This window comes from Temnothorax longispinosus, chromosome 3, assembly GCF_030848805.1.
Source record: "Temnothorax longispinosus isolate EJ_2023e chromosome 3, Tlon_JGU_v1, whole genome shotgun sequence".
Lineage (NCBI taxonomy): Eukaryota > Metazoa > Arthropoda > Insecta > Hymenoptera > Formicidae > Temnothorax > Temnothorax longispinosus.
In genome coordinates, this window is record NC_092360.1 from 8,840,656 (window position 1) to 8,861,648 (window position 20,993).

Below are 20,993 nucleotides of genomic sequence, written 5' to 3' on the forward strand. Positions count from 1 at the left end.
GGACGTTCTGTTATTCATTTTTGAATATATTCTACCTGAAACTTAATTCACGGAAAACTCGGGTTTAAATAACTTGTAGAAAAACAGTTTACACTTTATTATATATTTTTGAATATTTTGAAGCTTAATTATCGTAGAAAGCCTCCTATTTTAAATAGCTTGCAATTAGAAGATTGTTTTTCACTCCTTTCAAGTAAAGCGCGAACGACATTTCATTCAATTTTGAATCTTAATTTTCGCGAAGACCCTTATATTTCAAAAAATTTGTAGGTATAGAAAATTACCCTTCGTTATTTTTGCTAATAAGTATTAAGTCAACAGAACAAATAATGCTGTATGTATATCACGCGATACTACCAGCCGCTATTTCTAGAACACCATGCGTAAAACAACATCGCCTGATATAAGTGCTGAGAGATATGGACCAATTAATTTTACCATGTACAATGTCGCTATTATTACCGAAAAGTTATTGCGCACAGTTACTATCACCAAGATTCACGACGAGGCAATAGAGCTCGTAAATCGCGAGCTTACACGTGTGTTATCACGTGTGCGCACATAGGCTGGATTCTATCTAGTGGGGAAACCGGAGACTGGTGAGCCGGAAAGAAAGAGAATAAGACGTGTACGATAAAAATTCTCCGTTCTATTCCTTATATACATAATATTCATGTATTTAGATTGTACCCATTACACCGTAGTAACATCAACAATATTTTTTTTGTTCCATTTTCTTATCGATTTAAATATATCTTTATTCGTATGTATAAATAAATTGTGGGAGGGGAAGAGGTAGGGGGAAAGGGGTTCAAGGGGGGAGGGACAAGGTGGGTGTGGGTGGCTTGTCCGTGGGTGTCTAAACGCCTGTCTTACACTCAAGGATGTGCCCGTCGTACTCTCGCTTGCCCTATAAGATATATACCTTTACGTCTATCTTCTAGCTTTAAGACTATTTTCTTTGTAAACGTGATCACAGTGTAAAGGCGTCGCTATATACGCTAAAGCGGTAAGCACATACGGTGAACACGGGTTAACACACGCTCCTGTGTCCTGTATATCAGTATTTTTAAATCACACCTTTCGCTCTCTCCCTCCGTTCTCCTCTCTCTCCTTCTCTCTCTCTCTTCGACCAAGTTCTTCCGTTCATCTTCTCGCACGAATACACGCAACTTTCTTTTATCCTCGATGAATTATTTCCAATCAGGCACTTTTTTTTGTTCACGATTCCGCCCCGAGGAGCCGCACGAGAGTACGACAGGCGCGCGCATTATTTTTTTTCTTTTGTAAAGGTATCTAAAAAGATTTGTACGTCAATGATGCTTTAATAATAAGGATCGAAAGTGCGAATGACGAACGTGTCCCTAATAATGAACATACGTGCCCTGCGTACAAAATAGTGGTAGTTTCGCGACAGCTCTTAAATACGTTATATCGATCGAAGATAGTAATAATTTGTGTACGTTGCATTCGTTTACGCGCGAGATCTGCCCGATGGATCTCCCGACGCGCTCATCGTTTCTTTCTTTTTTTCTTCCTTTCCTCCTCTTCCTTCTTTTTTTTTTACACGTGAAAATTCGCCCGTTGTGAATCATGTTAACGCGGCATCGGCATCTGTTAAGAAAAGCACCGTTAACGCTAAGAGATTCGCTTATCTAATCGTATAGTCCCGTGGTTTCCGGTCCTCTTGGAATGCAAAGCAATAATAAATTACTTAGATTCTAATAAATAATTATAATCGTATTAAATATTACGCGATATACAGAATAGTTATTTAAATAACTACAACCATTTACAGCAGTGTCCGCGTGTACGTGTATCTCTTAGTCTCATTGCGTGAGAGACGGCACATATTTATATATATATATATATATTTATATTTATATAAATGTCCGTGTATACATATATCTGTGTGTATGTGTTTGCTGTTCGTTATGTACGTGACTCTACGTGTGTATATATATATATGTATATGCTATCTCAATTTTTTTCCCTTCGTGCTTTCTCTCTCCTCTAATACTTTTTCTGTACAAATATTTATATATAAAATATTTATCGGATCAAAGGCGAGAAAGGCGGAGAGAGATAACCTCGGCCGAAGCGAACGGACATCGAGATACCTGCCCGGGTACGTACGAGCCTTCGGCTAAAAGTCACACCTCTCGAACTTGCCCCCCTATCGTGTTAATATTTAATAACGCACGCCCGGCTAGCTTTTGTGTTTTCCTGTACATCCACGCTCCACGGTTCTTCACTGATGCGACGCAACGTTCCCATCTAAGGGAGAAAGAATAAATGGAACTCGCGACGATACTTGCTGGTATTGACCACGTCGCAGCCGAGAAATCGTCGCGATCCAACGGTATCCACGTGTATCGATACGGGATATACGCCGCGTCAATGTGCTTCTGACAAACGCCACGCTTCGGATCCTTCAAATTCTCTTCCGAATTTGTAAAATTTCTCAACAGTCATTTCTTCTTGAGTTTGCGTGGAAATCCAAATCATGGGAGTCACTGAAGGATAAACTCTTCGATTATTCGTGGTATTTCTTCTTCTATTATATAAATTTTACGCGCATAGGTCTTAAATATTTAAACCTATGCATATAGATATAAATTTCTTTTTCTCACTTTACATATGTACAATTTTTCTTTGTCCTTAGACAGTCTGGCCTTAAAACAATAATAAATGCTTTCTTTTTCTCTCTCTCTTTCTTTGCGTCTGTAAAATAGACTTTCACTGAACCATATCCGTGTCGTCGCGTTTGTCTTAAGCATCCAAACCGCACAGCGTCAACTAAAATCTCTATCTATTTACTTGAAATTTTAATGTACTTTTTCGCAAAAAAGTACAACATAGCTATATGTTGTATATATAGCTATGTAATATGTATGTATATATATTACTTTTCGCAATTATCAACGGAGCGATTTGCGACGTGCCCCGTCGCATTTCTATACTTATTTTACTAATTTAAGACTAATGATAGAGCTCGGAATATCTCGATAAAGCCCTATGGACGGATAGTTCGTACAATATAACAGCATGATGGACGAGTGTGTGTTGGCAATTTCTTTTTTTATCTCGCAATTTTCTCTCCCTTTTTCTCTCTTTTAAAGAAAAGGCACAAGTTGTCGCGCTTTGTACATTATTTTCTGAAAGAGCAGACATACCCTCTCTCTCTCTTTCTCGAATTCTTAAGAATAATTTACAATTCAATTTACAGTTGTCTCGCCGTCATGCTTCGGCAAGCGCGTTCTTGCGGCTTTCGAAAGTATTTTTGGCGAGAAGTATGTCTGAACACGTCGCAGAAAATACTTATACCTTCATGCTAATGAACACTGAACGTACGTTACATACGACATACGTACCGAATCTCCTGCCGTAAGGTAAAGGTACCAATACCCAGACATGTACCTATATCCGGACACCTTTATTATTTATAAGTATAACGCGAATAAAAATCAAAGATAAAAGTATTTTTTCTTCTTCAGTTATAATAGCCAAACGTTTATTTTCATAAATTTAAATTTTTTTAAAGGTATCCAGACACAGATACGTGTCCAGGTATTGGTACATTTCCTATGCTCAAGTGTCCGGGTATTGGTACCTTTACCTTATATATATTTTGTCTTGTTCAACGAAGAAGGAAAAGAAAAGAAGTAGAAGAAACAGAAAGAGAAAAGACAAAATTTTTTAACTGCGAGTAGCTCTCTGCCTTCTTCTCCCAGCTACTGATGACTCTTACTCAGTAAATGCGAGTTGAACTGGTACAGATTACAGCACTGCTCCCCGCAAATATTGCACTTCCACGGGTTACTCTCGCTGTGACAACCTTTGTGGAGGAAGTACAACGTCTGATCCGGAAACGTGATGCGACAGTGGGTACACTGGAGGCCGCTCGTGCGAGGATCTGGCCTAGTCGAGGTCGGTGGTTCGCCCCTCGAGTGTGGATTGGAATTAACGCCGCCACCGCAACCGCTGTTGTTATTGTTATTGGTGGAGCTGGTGGATAACTTGCGACGTAGATCGTCGCGCAGCAACGACTTCAACGGTGACACCTTGATCAGCGACGGTAACGGTAGATTGCTCGACGTCGCTCCGCTGTCGTCCATACCGTTGCTATTCGGCTCTTGCTTGATGGGTATCAGGGAGATCGAAGGTGTAATGGCTTCGTCACCTCCGCCTACGTTCCTAAGAAAATTGTGAAAATCCGATCTGTAATTTACGTGATTCGGAACGCAATTAATTGTCGGCATTTCTAATTTAATCCTTGAATTATTCAACATACATGATTTATTTATCAGTCAAGTAGAGATTAGCGATAAAAATAACATGAACATATAAAAATCATACAAGTTAATAATAATTTTCGCGACCTACTTTTGCTTACCTATGAATGGTACTGCTATTGATAGATAATTGATGATGACTACTGCTCGGCGCGTTGCTATTGCTGTCAGCGCTCTGCGGACTATTGGGGCTGTCTCCGTTCAACGGGGCAGGACTCGGATTTCGTTGATTGGCAGCTTGTTCGGGGTAAGGAATGGATATCTCCACGTGGGGCGTAAGGAAATGCATGGGGGGCGTGGCGTTGTCGGTCGAACGGTTGCCAGTGCTGTCCCCGCTGTCGGACAGAGGTGCCGAAGGCATCGCCTCCCCAGACGTGCAACTATTCATTATGGACGTAGAGCTATTTGGTCCTGGATTATCTAAATCTATTCCATGTCTATGAACAATAAAAGGTATAACATAAAATGGGATAGCAACGTGATACTTTCCTTGAATAATTCCCGAAAGTGGCATGCGACTTACCTATTAAAGAAGTGCAACCTAAGGCATTTCATGGTTGCCGCACGATAATTACAGAGAGGACACGATTTGACCATATCGTGTTGACCAACGTGCTCGTTCTGAAAGTGAGCGCGCATCGCGATCTGTCTTTGGAAACCTCGGTTACATATCGGGCAATGGTATGGCAAAGTTTTTGAATGCGTCGTAAAGTGTTCCGCAAGATGGTCCTTCCGAAAGAATCTCTTCTGACATACCCGACATTCGTACGGTTTCACGCCTGTATGCCTCATCTAAAAGATAAAAAGAGGATACCATAGGTCAAATGTGTTTGCAGATAACTGTATATACATTGAGTACAGAAAATCATCATTAACAGGATACAGAAAACAGAATTATATATTTGAAAAAATTTGATTTCTTATATTTATCAACTAAAACATGTAACAAATCGTCAACCAAAACGTGTGACGTATCGACATAGGTTTTTCCACCGTACAATCTTTCTGTACTTACTTTGTGTCGTCTCATGTTAGCTCCATTTGAAAATTTCATATTACAGACGTCGCATTCAAACATCTTTCTGTGAGACCTGATCCCCGAATGACCCTCCTCTCCATCCCCATCATTCTCTGTCCCTTCTATACCTTCAGTGCTCTCCCCGGCTTCGCCGCTCGCCAGACATTGATCTTGATGAGCGGAGAAAGCTGCCTTGTTTATAGTTTCATAATTGTCGCATCTATCACATCTACGAAATTAAGAGAATCAGATACGCGTATCCAAGAGACGTACATACATCGTTTTGCGATAGAGCAGTCGTTCCAGTCGGCTGTTATCCGACACGAAGCTACAAATCTCAATCTCACCTGAACGCGGGAACAGCTCCATCGCTGCTGTCATAATTTGTATTGAGAGCGGCCTCGTTGTCAGGATCTAACGCCTCTTCCTCCCTGTGATTAGAAGAGTCTCCGGCCTCGGCTTGCGAAGAGGAATGGGAGTCTACCTCGTTTTCCCCACCACCACCGTCAACCCCATCTGACATGTTACCAGGCGGAAGGACTACCTTGAGTCCGTCATCTAACCTAAGACGGACAAGTGCATGGATTAGTCGAGCTTATTCCTGGGTGGCAAAACGCAGACACTGCAGACAGCGTATACTCGTAGAATTCACACAACCGCTCCGACAGTTCCAAACGTCCAAGTGGGGAGCACCGATCTCACCGCTCGCCCATTTAAATACAACCTTAACCCGTTTAAAATAGGATCACAAATGCCTCTCGCTAACGTACGAGAACCGCGAGCGAGGATCGATCATCTGACGCGCTTCGCGTTCCATATTTCGTCGAGCCGAGCGAACGGGAGGCTCGGTCGCTCGGGGCACCCGACCCGATATCGTCGTGCCCTACATAGCGTCGACCCGTTCATCGTCACCACGTTCGCGCCACGGACACGTCGCCGTGCGGGATCTCGTAATAACGCGACGCAGAGAGAAACGCGCTTTTTCGCTACGCGGGACACTCGCGCGATTGCTCAACGTTCGCGAATTCTGCGGAGAAACAAGGCCTGCCTCTTATCGCGCGAGAGAGAGAGTGCGTGTCCTCACCGTGTATATCACCGTGACGTATTTACGCGCGAGCTCGCGTCCGCTCGCATCTCGCGCCGTCGCGCGCGCCCCGAATGCCACCTTTACCTGTCAGCTCGCTCTCTCTCTCTCTCTCTCTCTCTCTCCGCGGCGCGACGGCGGTGGCCCGATGCCCGATACACCCGTGTAATATCTCTCTGTCAAGCCGCTCCGTCGGCCCGTGCTCGCGTTTCGCGATTTCCAAGCGCGCGCGCGCGCGCTCGAGAGAAAGAGCGTGAAAACCGCGAGAATACACTCCGAGGAGGGGTGTCCCTCGAGCGAGGAGAGCAAGGTGCAACGGTACGGAGTGTTACCCAATCCTGGGAAGATTACGGCATAGAAACACCTGGTGGTAAAGCGCAATGCCAGAGTGCACTGCACTTTGTCCCAGTTTCGACCGAATCCGTCACTCGTGACGTAGTTTTCGCGGCTTTTCCGCGGAAAGTCTCTGGCGGTCTCGCGCGCACGACGGCGGAGGAGGCGAGAGGAAAAAAAATGATTGGCAACCGGGAGGGCAACGTGAGGAGGGGACGAAGGGGGCCAAGGGGAACGGGAAGGGGGCGAAGAAACGGACGAAACGACGGGACGGACGAACGGGGACGGGGGCAGCGGGACACCTCTCGCGCGCGCTCACGGCTTTTTGCGACGGCCACTTACTCACATTCCACGGGGGGGACCGCGGGTGGACCTTCCTCGGCGCCACGACGGAATTTTCGCTCGTCGTCCTCGCGGGCCGCCCGACACTCACGAGCGCTGCCGCACACGCATCTCCCTGACACTTTTATTTTTCTCTCTCTCTCTCTCTCCCTCCCCGCGCACGACCACACACAACTACACAAGTAAAATGTAACGGAAGCGCCGAGGTGTCCGTACGGCACTTCTCTCGCTCGTCTGCGCTCGCCGATATCGGCACTGCTGCCAACCGCGTCGCCACCGACGGACCGACCGATCCGCGGCTCCGCGCGCTCACCGACCGACGGACATCGCGCCGACGTCGTTGCACCGGACTCCCGTGATCGAGACTGATCGTGATCACGCGGGCGCGCGCGCGCGCGCATGGCTCGGTCGCGCGAACATAACCTCCTCGCGCGACCCGAGGTTGGTACCGCGCGCGCGTTTCGACTCCGCTGACCTGTCAAACGTCACGCACGTCATCGCCCCGCACGGCTCGTCGTATGATGGCGTGTTTACGCGCGATCGCGGACGGCGACGGTCCGCGGAGTTTCACGCTGCGATTCCTAACCTAAAAAACCCACCTACGTGAATTTTCATCCGCAAACGGAGGAGATCGGAAATCGGGTCGTCGTGGGCGACGCGATCTCCTTCCAGCGCTGTCATGTGACGTCTCCTCTGGCGTAAGGATTGTTTTCTCGATAAAACGCGGATCGCGGATCTTGTCGCGCGTATCGATTCCGCGGAGTTGCGACTCCGAAGTCTCCGATCTCCGATCTAACCTCACCTCACCTCATCACCACATTCTCGCGCTCGCGGTGCACTTCACGACTTCACTCCGCCTCGCCGCGTGCATTGTGCAACTGCGTTGTTTGTTGACTTCTCCTCGCGAGAAACTCGGACGGAATTTCCGTTATGCCTGATGGTTATGCCTCGCGCGGGAGACGAGGGTCGTCGTTACAGGTGTAATCGTAACGCCGGCGCGAACTGATATCCTCTCATTTTCCGTATTTCAGTGCGTTTTTGCCGATGTTTATCGAACGTGCGGCCAACATCCGCAGATTGACGGTGCCCGATTGACGTAAACAGGTAATCTGCAATTCCGAGTCGCACCCATTTCGCATCCCCACGCCGATACGCTCCGTATTAATTTCTCGAACAAAATGCTGCGACGAGTAGACGAGCGAATCGTTCGAAACGTAGAGAAATGAAGATTAATTTGAGCTTCTCTTCAGCATCTATCTTATACATAGTCGCATTAACATCGATGTGATATATAATACATAGTAAGCGAGATGTTAACAATACGCCATCAGGTTTATCAGCAGAAACCGAGCAATGTCTGTCACTTTGCGACCAATAGATTTCATATTATTTAAATTTTTCAATGGTTACGAAACGGTAGATTTATTCTGCAGACGGATTGTTTTCTGCGGTCAATCTGCTATTGCGTTCTGTTGACATATTCTATGATATTCCTGCTAGCATTCTGCCGACAAAGCAGACGGCAGATACTTAGTGACATTTATTTTCGACAGATTTGACTATCTGGAGTACATTTGTCTAATGTATTGATTTACGAGTGAACATATCAGGAAGACAGGCAGATAATTTGTGGACGAAATTATTTACTTGCGGTCGGCGCAGCTGTGCTCGCGAAGGAGGATTAATGGAGCAAAGAAGACGGAGAAAAGAAAAAGAGAGGGAGAGAATGAAGAGAGTGAGACAGAGACAGTGACAGTGACAGAGTATATGTTATGGTGGCACCGAGTGTGTGTTGGGCGTTGCTCTCCGGTTACCTGTTGATCGTCATTTACATGTTATCTCCTATATCGTGCGATTGTCGTTGTTTTACTGAATCTGTGGGTTCTCTGGCGATCGTTCTTATCATGAAACGCTACGGTAAGATCGGAGTGAATGATCGTCCCGTGAGATTCGATCTGTCTCTCTTTCTTTTCCTCTCTCTTCTTTGTATCTCGACAGTCCTCTCGTTTCTCTCTTTACACGTTCACGTTATGTTTTTTCCGCGATCGATCATCGAATTCGCGTGCCTTATCGCTGATAAGAATGTCCGTTTTACATCTGTTAAGTGCTCCACGATGGATCCTGAGCTCAACGTAAGCGATATCTTATAGCTCCATTTTTAGATTAGAGCTGATTTTTTATTTATGATCAAAACATTTAATTTTACAGAGACAATTGAGTCCAATTGTTAAAAAATTCCAGGTTTCTCTATAGATAATCGCGAGTGACAAATTCGGCACAAGAATGAGTTCAGAATTCACGCCTCGTAACTCGGTTAAAAAAATATGAAGATTAAAAATACTTTCACAAATCGTTGCTTTTAGAAACCTGCGGTTTACTGCGATTTATTTAAAATCTTAATATCTCGTTCTCTATTTACTTTTATAATTATCTGTTATTTTTAAGATGTCTTTAAAAAAAATTAATAAAAAATAGCGAAGTTACTTTCGAATATACACCAGTTTTTTGCTATAATTCGATACAGATATAAATTAATCTAAAAATGGTGCTAATAAAATTCAATTGAGAATTATTTAAATTAATTTTTCTCAAACAAAATGCTCGTCTTCGATTAGATGTAATTTTAATTTTATATAGAGCAAAGTTAAAAAAAATGTATAATTTAAAATCATTGCATAATCACCCGCACACTTCGGGATTGCTTAACGAGGCAGTCCTGAATATGTTGCACAATTATATCCCGATGAGTGCACCGCGCTTCCCGACGTTGCATCGCACTTACGTCGTCTGGAAACCCGTGCGAATCGTTTCGATTGCAGTAACATCCAAAAACGTCTTGTGTCTCGTTGACACATCGAGTTTTAGACAAGGATTTTTGCGTCGGAAAAATAAGAATTTATAATTTTTCTCTTGCAGCGTTAAGTGATGGGCAAAGGTGAGGAGAGAAACGGCACGACGGCGCAGGCGGGCGAATCGACATTCCTGGCAAAGAGCTCGAACGAGGCCAGCAAGATGCTGGAGGCTGCGTTGCTCCAGATGGACGACATTATTTCTGGTACAAATATGATTTATAGAGATATCAAATTTGGATGTATCATTCACATAGCATATCATCTACGGATACATGAAGATACCTGTGTTCTATAAGTACGTTATCAACGCGATTCTAAGAGAAATGTAGAAAGACAGATACTAGCGATTTTGTTTCATTCAAAAGAAGATTAAAAAATACTCAGTTCGAGAATCAGGCAAGCTTACAATTTGTAATATTCATTTCAAGTACGATGTTCAAAGTACAGTAAATTCTGAATCGCAAATTTTATAGGTCCATTTTACTTTTCCACTAAATCTCGATTGATATCCTCAAATGATATTGCGATCGCTCTCTACGGTCATTATATTGCAAATATATTTGCAGGTGCTTGTGCCGATAGCTCGGCCGAGAGCAGCTTGGAATGGAAGAACTCGGTGAAAGAGGCAGCGAGGAATCTTGTGACCGCGATAAAGAGCGCCCCAATGCCACCCCCGCCGCCCGATGGCGTCACCCAGAACATCCTGCTAGCATGGATGCAGCCGGTAAGCTGACAGACAGATAGTGATCTGTGATTTTTATGCCGCTCGCACACTCATCGGTGAGCGAAGGACGAGCGCGTCGTCTCCTCAGAATTTTGCCCTTCCGTGGCTTCCGCTCTTCAAGACGCGACGCGTTCCGGAAACGGGAACGTTTCGCGACCGGCTCGAACGTCGTCGGCGTGCGAGGAACACGTGTGGTGTCCGCTGCGTGCATCCGGAGCCGCGTTTGCATCCGGTACTACAGGCCGCGTCGACGCGCACGTGTTCGCGCGCTTGTTTGATCGCCGCCGTACACCGGTCACGTATGTCCGCGCGTACATCCGGACGTCTGACTTTGTAATAGTTAGACCGTAATCACGGACGTGATGTTGACCGATGGTGGTCGAAGTCGATCGTGACTTAAGAATACATTTTTGGTTTTAATTATCGTTTTCGTAGCTATGCGTTTATTATATGAATATAGAATTGTCGATAGAATTTCTCTCTCGCCTAAGAGATAAGGACGATATTATAATTCATAATAATTTCTATCGTTATATAGGATTCGATCATTACCTTTAAATCGATAAGTAATAACGAGGTAAGGATAATAGTTATAGTTTTATACGTCTTATTATGTGACTTGATGTTTAAAACATTTTTTTTATCGAGCTTAAATAGCTAGAGATGAAGAAAATCACCGCGATCTCATAGGTAACGAGAAGAGAGGACATTGATCTATTTATAAATTGCTGTTGCGCCTCTCTCTCTTTTTCCTTTGCGTACTCCCTCCCGCTCTTCTCGAAGGATTTCATGGCGTTAATTTTAGTTTCGGCAGAGACGATGCCGCGACTGGTAGCGCGAGAGTGCACTTCATCGAGATAACGTTCGATTGTGTACAAACCTGCCGATATCAGAGTCCCGAATGCACTTTGCACGGTACACGGTGTCCGGCAACATCGTTATACGAAGTATCTATTATAACGGTGATCTCGTGAAAGAAAGTAAGTGATAGAAATGTAATTTTTATTGGAAAAAGTATCTCGACATTAATACATCTGTCACTGAACCAGATATGAGACCGTAATGTGTTTCACACTGAGCTCAACTAGAAAGCAAACGCAATAATTGAATGGAATAAAACGTGAATACTGGGTGAAAGAAATTCATCATGGAGAACACTTGGAGCGACGGTATTGCTGGAGAACGAAAGGATCTCACTCCCATAATGGAAGAAGAGGATAAGGGACAAGCGAAAGGTTTCTCTTCAACCCTCTCTTCCATCTCGCGTGACGTCAGCGAAATACGGAAATTGAAGAATTAGAATGAATCAGTACGGAACTGTTACACGAATTAAATCAAAACTTATCTTTTGAATAATTATGTCGTCCCAATCAAAGACATCTTGAGCAAGTCAATTTTATATTTTCAATTGAATTTGAAATTTAGTCGAGAAAGCAACGTGAATGCTATATAATTCTACGGTTTACGATTTTCACGAAAGCCAAGCCATAACACTCGAGCGGTTTCAATTAAACGGCGCGATATAACTTGGCAGACGTCCGACAGACCAGTTCGCGAAACTCGTCGCGCTTCGGTACTAAAATCGTTCGGCTGGCTGGCTCGCTCTGGCTGGCCAGTGCACCGGAGTTATGCTTTTGATGGAGCCCGAATAAATGGCACGCTCGAAATAGATTGCCTTAACCGCGGGGCGCGCCGACCGCAGTTGACCGTCCGAGGCACATACGTTCATTGACTCATACTTCGAGTACGGGTATAGTACGCGGGATCGATTATTGTTTCAATCTCTGTTAAAGTAAACTCCACGTTCGAGGCCACCGTACGGGGCGCGGAAAATAGATCGGCGCGGCGCGTTACGATCTTCGAAGATTCACCGCGATACCGCTGATGGGAAGAGACCTCTTGAACCCCTCGTGCGCGTGGATTAAAAAAAGCTTCAACCGTATCTAAATTCAGGTTCGCAGTCGGACTCGTCGGACGCGGCGTCGACTATAAAGCGTTGGAACAGCCGATGGACGCCCTCAGAGGGCTACGATTCGTCGGGGACGTCGACGAACTCTGACGTGGGTGACGAGTACGTCGAGGATTATCCGCGGGATATCAGGCCGGATCTGTCCGAGCCGACAATCGCGTGCCAGACAGCCTACCGATCTCAGGAGTGTTTGTGTCAGGTAGACTTAAGATAGAGAAATCGAGTTCAAAGAAGTTGTACTCATATACGGGATACTATATCTCGTATTTACATATTCCAATTAGTAAAATGTGATTATATAAAAAATGTCAATGAAATATCTTTCGCCGAGGTATTGATAATATCGTTGTAGGCTTGCTTACTCGGCTATGCTAAGATGATAGCGCTTCAAGGGAGTATGCCTAATATCTGTGCAGTATCCAACGGTATGGCTAATATCTGCCCGGCGTCGGCTGCGCATCTGGGAAGTTTTCCGTCTCTCTGTGCGATGCCGTGCTCAAGGTCACTGTTTGTACAGCATCCTAATTTTTATATTGCCGTTCGACAAATATCGAATATCTTTGAATCTCTCTAAATGGACTTCTAAAAGCTATCGATCCTTACAAACCGACAGCGTTTCTAGCGAGCTCGCACATCACGCCGTTAAGGAACATGCGAGAAACGTCGCTCATTATCCGCACGTTTGTCACTTGCAACAAGATCCGATATTCGCGAAGGAGCGAGAAATACACGCGGGTAGCAGGACGAACAGTACGACATCCCTGCCGGTAAGCTCAACGGGGAGATGCGCCGGTTCTTTGGACAGAAGGCGACGCAGATTCCGCAGTAGAGTGGACCGCGATCAGAGAGCTATGTCTCATAGCGATCTGATCTGCCACGAGAGGGATAGACCGCATCACTACTGCTCGCTGCAACAATTTCACTGCGGAAGCAATATGTGCATAAATAATTATCATAGCAAGACCGAGGTATACTGTATGAGAGAACTTTTAATAAAACTTCCGATTGTGTGGTACCATAAATGTGAATTCTTCCTTAATCCTCTTATTCTAATAATAAAATTTAAAATAGTGAAATTTTTTACTAATAAGATTATTAATGATCGTTTTATCGATTTGCTTTTCAGGAACGATTGAGAAAATTGGAAAGCGAACGTGGAGCACTGCATATGGAAGTGTCAGTTTTATCCGAACAAGTCGACGCACAATCGAATAAGATTCAAGAGCTGGAGAGCGTACTTCAGGAGAAGAAAGATACTCTGAGACAGATGGAAGAAGCGTTGCAGAAGGTAAAATATCTTGTGATTTTATATGATCGATTTATAGCTTCACATGCTCATTCATTTTATAGGAAGTTCTATCAAGAAGCGCTTTGGAAACACAGAAGTTGGAGCTTCTTACCTCCTTGTCCGAAATGAAACTCAGACAAGCTAGTTTGGAGCACGAAAATCTGTCGCTGCGCAATACAAGTCCTTTATCGAATGTTAGTATATATTTTAACAGTTATTATAATATAAAGTTCTATATTATTATACCATAAAATGCCATGATAAAATTTACCAAGCAATTTTACGTTCACAGGGAGAAAGATTCAGCAGACATACGGGTCAATATAGTAGTCTTCCTAGGCCGCCGACGTCCAAGAAAGGCGTTGTATTTGGTAAGGTTCCAAATTTAGTCTCGGGAGCGCATACAACGGTACCTTTGGCTGTTAGGGGAGTCTCTGCGAGATGTCTGTCCGCTCCTCTTCTAGGTTCCGATCGATTTTTATCTAAGCATGCGGTGTCATGTTTAAAAGTTCTTAACGATTCTACATAGTATCTCAATATTAATCGACTTGAATAACAGCATGTTGTTGCGATTAATTGAAAAGTAATTTGCTTGCAAACCACTCACAGCTGGTGCGCATGCATTCGGACTAATTCGGACGTTATCATTATTAAATATTTTCTTTAAGTCTTCATATGAATTAATTTTTATAAATATGCAACTATTGAAAGGGGCTTTCTCCTCATTTCGTAACTTGATTGCTGTGAAATTTTATGAAGCCAAAGTACAGATTATTGATTTAATTATATACTGCTTTAACAAGTATTTGAAGAAATAACATAAATAAGATTAGAGTCGTATTAATTTCACCTTAATGCAAAGGGTCCAATATGTCATTATTTAACATACATATGTAAAGAGTTGTACGTATTTATACAAATATTATTATCACAGCGGAAGAAGCGAAAATCATTATCAGTGAGACAAGCGCACAAGTGGAATTGCCGCCACCGAAACCGCTTGCGGAACTCGGTATGGAGGAGATCGGTGATTGGTTGGCTCGGCTTGGTCTGGAATGCTACGCCGGCGAGCTGAGACGATGGGGTGCCACCGGATCGAAGCTGCTCGACGCCACGCAGGTTCAACTGGAGAAAGAGTTAGACATAAAGAACGCTCTGCACAGGAAAAAGTTGCTTTATGCCATCGAATCGGAGCGAAGCAACGGCGCTGGATTATTCGGTTCTCACAAGGTTGCGATCGATTTTGTTATAACTTTATCGAGTTATCTGAGAAAGTCTGAGAGTGAAGATCCTGTCCAATATCTCGCAGATGGATAATGCGGCGGTGTTACGATGGCTAGACGATATCGGACTGCCACAACACAAAGAAGCCTTCCATAACGCCAAGATTGATGGTAGAGTTTTACACAGATTGACTACGGAGGATCTTTTGAACCTCGGAGTGGCCGCACAGTTGCACGCCGCCAGCTTAAGACGTGGAATTCAGGTACTTCACAATGTATAATTATAATTTATAAGTTCTGATATTCAGATGCTATATACATGATACATAGGCCATAAATTTGGAGCCAATATTTGAAACAATGTACATCGTGTAGGTTTTACGAGACTTGAACTTTGAGTTTGACAATTTGGAAAGAAGATCCGTGAACGGGAATGGTGCCGATGGTACGAACGTAACTCTCTGGACGAACCATCGTGTGATGGAGTGGCTGCGAGTCGTGGATCTCGCGGAATATGCGCCGAACATGCGCGGTTCCGGCGTTCATGGGGGCCTGATGATCCACGAAGGTCGATTTACTTCCGAGCTGCTCGCCACGTTGCTCAGCATTCCACCGGCGAAGACTCTGCTCCGTAGACACCTGACGACGCACTTTAATCAGATTCTCGGCAGAGAAGTGGTTCAACAAAAGCGAGAAATGGAGACCACACTCGGATTCGTTCCACTGACGCTTACTGCTAGATTAAAAGTGCGTTTTATCATGCCGTTTATCTCAGTAATATTTCTTAATGGTAAATGATGATTAAATTTAAAATTTTATCCAAGGTACCAAAGAAATCTCAATTCACGCTGAAACGCAAGAAGAGTAAAAACGAGATGGATTTCGGCAATTTGGTTTGCCCATTGGAGGCATCGCCACCAGGTACCCCATCAACGCCCTCGTCAACACCGGGCAGCCCTAACTTGAACTCACCCACATTCTAACCACAATTAAAGCTTCATTCGGGTAATCATCTAAACTAACTTGTAAGTCTAACTCGACTAATGATATTGAAGACCGTGTTATGATCATAAGATTATACTTTTCTAAGTTGTGTAAATCATACTTTTATTTCTGGAAAAGCCTATTTTTGGTAACTACTATTATCATGATTTTATATGCATCTTGGATAAACGAGATATAAGGATTATTATATATCTCTATATAAAATATATTGTTGAGCTCTAAATTAAAATTCTATTAGCTTCCATCGTAACTTTTACATCAATATATTGCTTATTATCAATCTTCATTCATTTCTTCATTATAATTAATACTTTTTCTTTTTACCAAAAGCTTTTTACAAGAGCATCCTATATATGGCGCTATTATTAACCATTTCGAATATCTTATATTTTCTACATCTCAATTTTATGTGATTAAAAGAAAATATGCCTTCTAGACTTGGAGGATACTGGGCAAAGGAGAATTATAGGGTGCATATGAAGTGGACGAATTGCGAAAGGATACATTTCAACAGTAAAACAATGGATATATACATATCCAAACAACATGAGACAACGCGCGAAAATACATCAGAATCACCTGGGACCAGTTATCCGTAACGTAAAATACATAGCCACATCGAAATGTGCATTTCTGATAAGAAGTCGCATAAACGAGAGCTAACTCCGATCACCGCCAAAGTTTCATTAACGCCGTAACTAAAAGATTTGATAAAAATTAACCGCTTTACAGAGAATAAATATTTTTACTACGAATCATTAAATTATGTATAGGTATAGGTAAATCGGAAATAAACATTAAATTTATACCTATTCCCTACATTTATCTTTACCCATTTTTAATTCTCGTGTAAGAATAACGTTGTATCCAATTAATTATCTGTTGCTTATCTTTAATTAAAGAATTATTGTCTTTAATTATTGTCTTTACCTTTAAAAAGAAAACGGAATCGCAGTCTTATGCGACACAGCTGCGTGCAATTGTAACTTTCACATTTCCTACAATCATAGAATAATGTTTATAATTATTTGTTATTAAATTTTTTTTCAATCAATTAATTTTATTATATAATTTTGTTCATTGTTTCATTAATACACTATTTAATCGTTATATGTGTGTCTAATTTTATATACATCTTATTTTATATGACCTGTTAAAACAATAATAATAATCAATGAAATACAGGAAGAATTATCATCATTAAATTAAATATGATTTTAATGTAAGTTTACTAAAAAAAATTAATGTTCTTAAAAATCTACTATTTTTTTTAAATCAAGTAATTTTTTGCAGCAAATGATAAGTCGAGAATCTATCTTATTGACTGTCGAGGCATTTCCATTAATTTACGATTGACGGAATTTTCCGGTACACCGCGCGCATGCGCAGTGTATCTTACGTTTTAATTTTGATGGATTTAGATTGGCAGAACTGCGGCGATTCTTTTCCTTCGTTGCTGCACCGAAATGGTGAGTGTTTTTGTGCTGCGGTATCTCCAGAGTAATCTAACAATTCCGGAGACATCGTCTATCCGTTAATTGTTTGTTTGCGATAAATACACGATCGAGATAATCGCGGATAATTCTCTGCATTTATTACACTCGCGAAAAGAAAATGTATATCTTTGCGGATAACGTTAACCTATATTTATACCTATGCAATTTCTATTCCACGCTGGATGACTTTACTTGAGATTCCTTCGGAAATTACCTGGGATTATCTTCGAATCGATCGACAATTGGAGCACTTTTATTCGCAATTTTCTTAGTTGAATTATTAATATTTATTAACTGCATATTTTATATTCTCTCAGTCCACACACAAGAAGAAGACGAGGAAGCTGCGTGGACACGTGAGCCATGGCCACGGCCGCGTCGGTATGTTTGCTCAGTATATTGTTATAGCCACGTGTATGAAGTAAATGAAAGCGTGTACTAGTTAACAAACGTAGCACGATATATGTTTATAAATTTGAGATTGAAATTCCTCAAATATTTATAATTCTCATTTATATGATGATTTGCAACGGGCGGTCTGAAAAGTGCGTACAACACTTATATCCCTGTAGAATATGTTGCATTCTGATCGTGATAATAAAATATTAAAAAGAAATCATTAACTTTTTAAACGTGACAATTCAATCATATTAAAGTCTTTTCTAAAAGAAGAGGTCAAAATTCTATTAATGTAAAATATTTCTTTGCAAATATTGAATCTCTGATCGAATCAAAGATGTTTATTTTGTGTATATAATTATTTGTCTAACGTGCCATTACTCTTGTGTCTTAAATTATAACTTGATATAAATATTTAATTTTTTTTCTGCTCCATTAAACACATGAAAAATATACTGTTTTACATGGTTTCTTGAACTGTTTGCATCTTTCAGGCAAGCATAGGAAGCATCCTGGTGGTCGCGGTAATGCTGGTGGTATGCACCATCATCGAATCAATTTCGACAAATACCATCCCGGTTACTTCGGAAAGGTAGGAATACGTCTATATGATGTTGTGCAATAAAAAAAGACTTTATGTATTTATCAGATGATGAGAACTTAATTTTCACCGGCGAACTGAATCACATTGATTGTATCTGTATAATCTGAATAATTTCCAACGCGTATAAACGTGCTGTCAAGAATTCGTATCTTGTTAACTGATATTTCTTTATTTTACAGCTCGGTATGAGGAATTATCACTTACGACGCAACACCAAATGGTGCCCTACTATAAATCTAGACAAATTGTGGACCCTGGTCTCCGAACAGACAAGATTGAAGTACAAAGATGTGGAAGGCAAAGCTCCCGTAATCGATCTCGTGAAAGCGGTAAGTTGTAGACTTCTTTTAATTGTAATTTCATACAATTATATTCTTTAAATATTTATATTTCCCAATATGTGATGATTTGCAACGGGCGGACTGAAAAGTGCTGTACAACACTTGTATACACTGTAGAGTGTTGCATTCTGATCGTGATCATGAAATATAAAAAAAAAAACATAATAAAGCTTAAACGCGACAATTCAATCACATTAAAATTTTGCATTTATACATTAGCACATAAAAAATCTACTGATTGATATTAACTTTTTTCAGGGATATTACAAACTCCTGGGAAAAGGACGCCTTCCAAAGCAGCCTGTCATCGTTAAGGCTAAATTCTTCAGTAAACAAGCGGAGGACAAGATCAAAGCAGTTGGTGGTGCATGTGTTTTGTGCGCATAATCATCGAGTACGTTCCTTTTCTTCTTCGAACATTCGGCGGTACCTTTTTGTTATTTTCATGATGATCCGTAACGGGCGGACTGAGAACTGTACAACGTTTTAACGAAATGTTGTGCATTAGTGTAGATTGTTGTATTCTGATCAACAATTTTGTGAATTACCTTGAAGAGACTGTATAATCAAGATGCTAACTTACATGTTTTGCTTTCAGAATATCAATTTCCATAAACGTATGCTTTGTAAGTACTCAAGCTTCACTAAAACGTGTGGAATTAAAGACCAATTAAGTAAAGACCAAGAGTAAATTGTGGAGGATGTATTTCGATGAAATGATAAATAAACACATTTTTTTTAAACACATTTATCTCGTTTCTCGTGCTTTTTTCACAAGTTGTCCTATTCTTATAAATAGATTCTATATTATTACATAGACATAGACCGCGAATATGTAGCGAAGATATAAACGGTAAAGCCCTGTGCATAATGAAAACCGCAATGCAATAAGACGCGTTGGATATCTATTCTTTAAGTATTGTCCGTTTCTGTTGCCTGTTGGTTTTCATTGTGCATACAGCTCAACATTATCTTAAAGGAAGGTTCATTATGATAGATGTATCTCGTTCCGTCAGATTTCTTATGCTAAGTGAGGTGGTGGAGGAGGTATTTGCATTCCAGTTGCCAAGAGAGCTGGCGGCGGTGGTACTGGATTGAACATTGGCGGCCTGGGCGGAGGCGGTGGTACGGGTACCATCGGGCCCAGTCCTGGCCTTATCAAGGGAACCGGCGGTGGTGGTACTTTGCCTACAGACGGCTTCTCGTTCTTAAATGCGAACTGCAAGAAAAACTGCTTTGTGTCCTTATTCCAATGAGTCCAGAACTTTCCTTCTGCCTTTTCCACTTCCCTGCTAGGCACCTGTAAAAAATTATTGACAGTGAGTAAAGGCTTTCGCACTATTTCTATGTTATATTAAATTGAGGCAAACAGTAGTTTCTATCTTAATCACTCAAACTCTCATTCATGGGACGAATAATCTGAAAAACATTTAGCAAGTAAACGAAGGAAAACAGTATCTTCTTACTTTGAAAGCAATAGTCTCGTATGGCTCAGCCGCAAACAGCAAATACTGCCACTTGCGATCCGGTGGCTCGACCCTTTGCTCGTAGGCTGACATAAACCTGTGTCGTGGTATTACATTGTCCGCCACCTCCGGATAATCCACTTGAAATAGCAGACTCTGCTGGCCGGACTCCGGATCGCGTTGCTTGGTGACTCGGTAACCAGGTCGACCAATCTTGACGAACTTCTTTGGCTCGACCCGGGGCTTTTCCGGCGCGAGGGTCTGCGGCGCTTCCTTGGCCTCCTTCGCGGCCCTCCTGGCCAGATTGGCCTGGTGCTTCTTACCCTGCGTGTGCGCCAGGTAGCTGCCTTCGTTATTGTGCAGGGTGAGACACAGTTTGCACTCGTACGAGCCCAGGTGATTTTTCATGAAATACGGATCCTTGTTCAGGTCGATGGTCTCCAGGGCGAGCTGACGGAGTCGCTCCCGGCGGTCGCGATTGCTCTCCGACCAGGAGGCGACGCCGCCACCGCCGGTTTTGCCGCCCGGCCGATTCTGGAAGTCCATTCTTGCTC

The 20,993-nt window shown here is 42.4% G+C and overlaps 4 protein-coding genes across 20 annotated transcripts; 2 read left to right on the forward strand and 2 right to left on the reverse strand.

Moving 5' to 3' along the window:
* Window positions 1-629: 629 nt before the first annotated feature.
* LOC139810637 (uncharacterized) lies at window positions 630-7,805 on the reverse strand. Of its 7 annotated transcripts, none has more exons than XM_071774357.1 (6): window positions 7,672-7,805; window positions 5,661-5,876; window positions 5,311-5,542; window positions 4,819-5,087; window positions 4,397-4,732; window positions 630-4,221 (listed from the first exon to the last, which is right to left on the reverse strand). In XM_071774357.1, exons 2-6 carry the CDS (start codon window positions 5,834-5,836, stop codon window positions 3,735-3,737), a joined length of 1,500 nt encoding a protein of 499 aa, XP_071630458.1. In that variant the 5' UTR covers window positions 5,837-5,876; window positions 7,672-7,805; the 3' UTR covers window positions 630-3,734. The 7 variants fall into 7 exon arrangements, with proteins under 7 accessions (XP_071630458.1, XP_071630455.1, XP_071630454.1 ...); XM_071774354.1 differs by lacking the exon at window positions 7,672-7,805 and adding an exon at window positions 7,073-7,293 and having other exon boundaries at window positions 630-4,197; XM_071774353.1 differs by lacking the exon at window positions 7,672-7,805 and adding an exon at window positions 7,073-7,293.
* Window positions 7,384-16,945, forward strand: Liprin-beta (liprin-beta 1). 11 transcript variants are annotated; one of them, XM_071774343.1, is made up of 13 exons: window positions 11,486-11,628; window positions 11,698-11,883; window positions 12,602-12,816; window positions 12,970-13,118; window positions 13,231-13,585; window positions 13,744-13,905; window positions 13,968-14,099; window positions 14,198-14,369; window positions 14,840-15,135; window positions 15,215-15,391; window positions 15,504-15,875; window positions 15,953-16,153; window positions 16,570-16,945. In XM_071774343.1, exons 2-12 carry the CDS (start codon window positions 11,796-11,798, stop codon window positions 16,109-16,111), a joined length of 2,277 nt encoding a protein of 758 aa, XP_071630444.1. In that variant the 5' UTR covers window positions 11,486-11,628; window positions 11,698-11,795; the 3' UTR covers window positions 16,112-16,153; window positions 16,570-16,945. The 11 variants fall into 11 exon arrangements, with proteins under 11 accessions (XP_071630448.1, XP_071630451.1, XP_071630447.1 ...); XM_071774347.1 differs by lacking the exons at window positions 11,486-11,628; window positions 11,698-11,883; window positions 12,602-12,816; window positions 12,970-13,118; window positions 13,231-13,585 and adding exons at window positions 7,384-7,513; window positions 8,104-8,176; window positions 9,989-10,127; window positions 10,491-10,648; XM_071774346.1 differs by lacking the exons at window positions 11,486-11,628; window positions 11,698-11,883; window positions 12,602-12,816; window positions 12,970-13,118; window positions 13,231-13,585 and adding exons at window positions 7,628-7,770; window positions 8,104-8,176; window positions 9,989-10,127; window positions 10,491-10,648.
* Window positions 16,946-17,525: 580 nt separating this feature from the next.
* Rpl27a (ribosomal protein L27A) lies at window positions 17,526-19,720 on the forward strand. Its single transcript, XM_071774364.1, has 6 exons — window positions 17,526-17,602; window positions 17,947-18,010; window positions 18,523-18,620; window positions 18,812-18,961; window positions 19,232-19,367; window positions 19,572-19,720. Exons 1-5 carry the CDS (start codon window positions 17,600-17,602, stop codon window positions 19,358-19,360), a joined length of 444 nt encoding a protein of 147 aa, XP_071630465.1. The 5' UTR covers window positions 17,526-17,599; the 3' UTR covers window positions 19,361-19,367; window positions 19,572-19,720.
* On the reverse strand, window positions 19,662-20,987 carry Sf3a2 (splicing factor 3A subunit 2). Its single transcript, XM_071774363.1, has 2 exons — window positions 20,440-20,987; window positions 19,662-20,273 (listed from the first exon to the last, which is right to left on the reverse strand). Exons 1-2 carry the CDS (start codon window positions 20,983-20,985, stop codon window positions 19,995-19,997), a joined length of 825 nt encoding a protein of 274 aa, XP_071630464.1. The 5' UTR covers window positions 20,986-20,987; the 3' UTR covers window positions 19,662-19,994.
* Between the last annotated feature and the right edge of the window lie 6 nt (window positions 20,988-20,993).

Coding starts and splice junctions, on each gene's coding strand:
- Sf3a2 (XM_071774363.1), bottom strand. CDS start 20,985: ATGGACTTCCAGAATCGGCCGGGCGGCAAAACCGGCGGTGGCGGCGTC. Junction 20,274..20,439: donor ACGAGACTATTGCTTTCAAA/GTAAGAAGATAC, acceptor AATTTTTTACAG/GTGCCTAGCAGGGAAGTGGA.
- Rpl27a (XM_071774364.1), top strand. Junction 18,011..18,522: donor CCATGGCCACGGCCGCGTCG/GTATGTTTGCTC, acceptor TGCATCTTTCAG/GCAAGCATAGGAAGCATCCT. Junction 18,621..18,811: donor ATCCCGGTTACTTCGGAAAG/GTAGGAATACGT, acceptor TTTATTTTACAG/CTCGGTATGAGGAATTATCA.
- Liprin-beta (XM_071774341.1), top strand. CDS start 11,796: ATGGAGAACACTTGGAGCGACGGTATTGCTGGAGAACGAAAGGATCTC. Junction 12,817..13,033: donor CTCAGGAGTGTTTGTGTCAG/GTAGACTTAAGA, acceptor ATATCTGTGCAG/TATCCAACGGTATGGCTAAT. Junction 14,100..14,197: donor ATACAAGTCCTTTATCGAAT/GTTAGTATATAT, acceptor TTACGTTCACAG/GGAGAAAGATTCAGCAGACA.
- LOC139810637 (XM_071774355.1), bottom strand. Junction 4,733..4,818: donor AGGTTGCACTTCTTTAATAG/GTAAGTCGCATG, acceptor TATTGTTCATAG/ACATGGAATAGATTTAGATA. Junction 4,222..4,396: donor AATAGCAGTACCATTCATAG/GTAAGCAAAAGT, acceptor CGTAAATTACAG/ATCGGATTTTCACAATTTTC.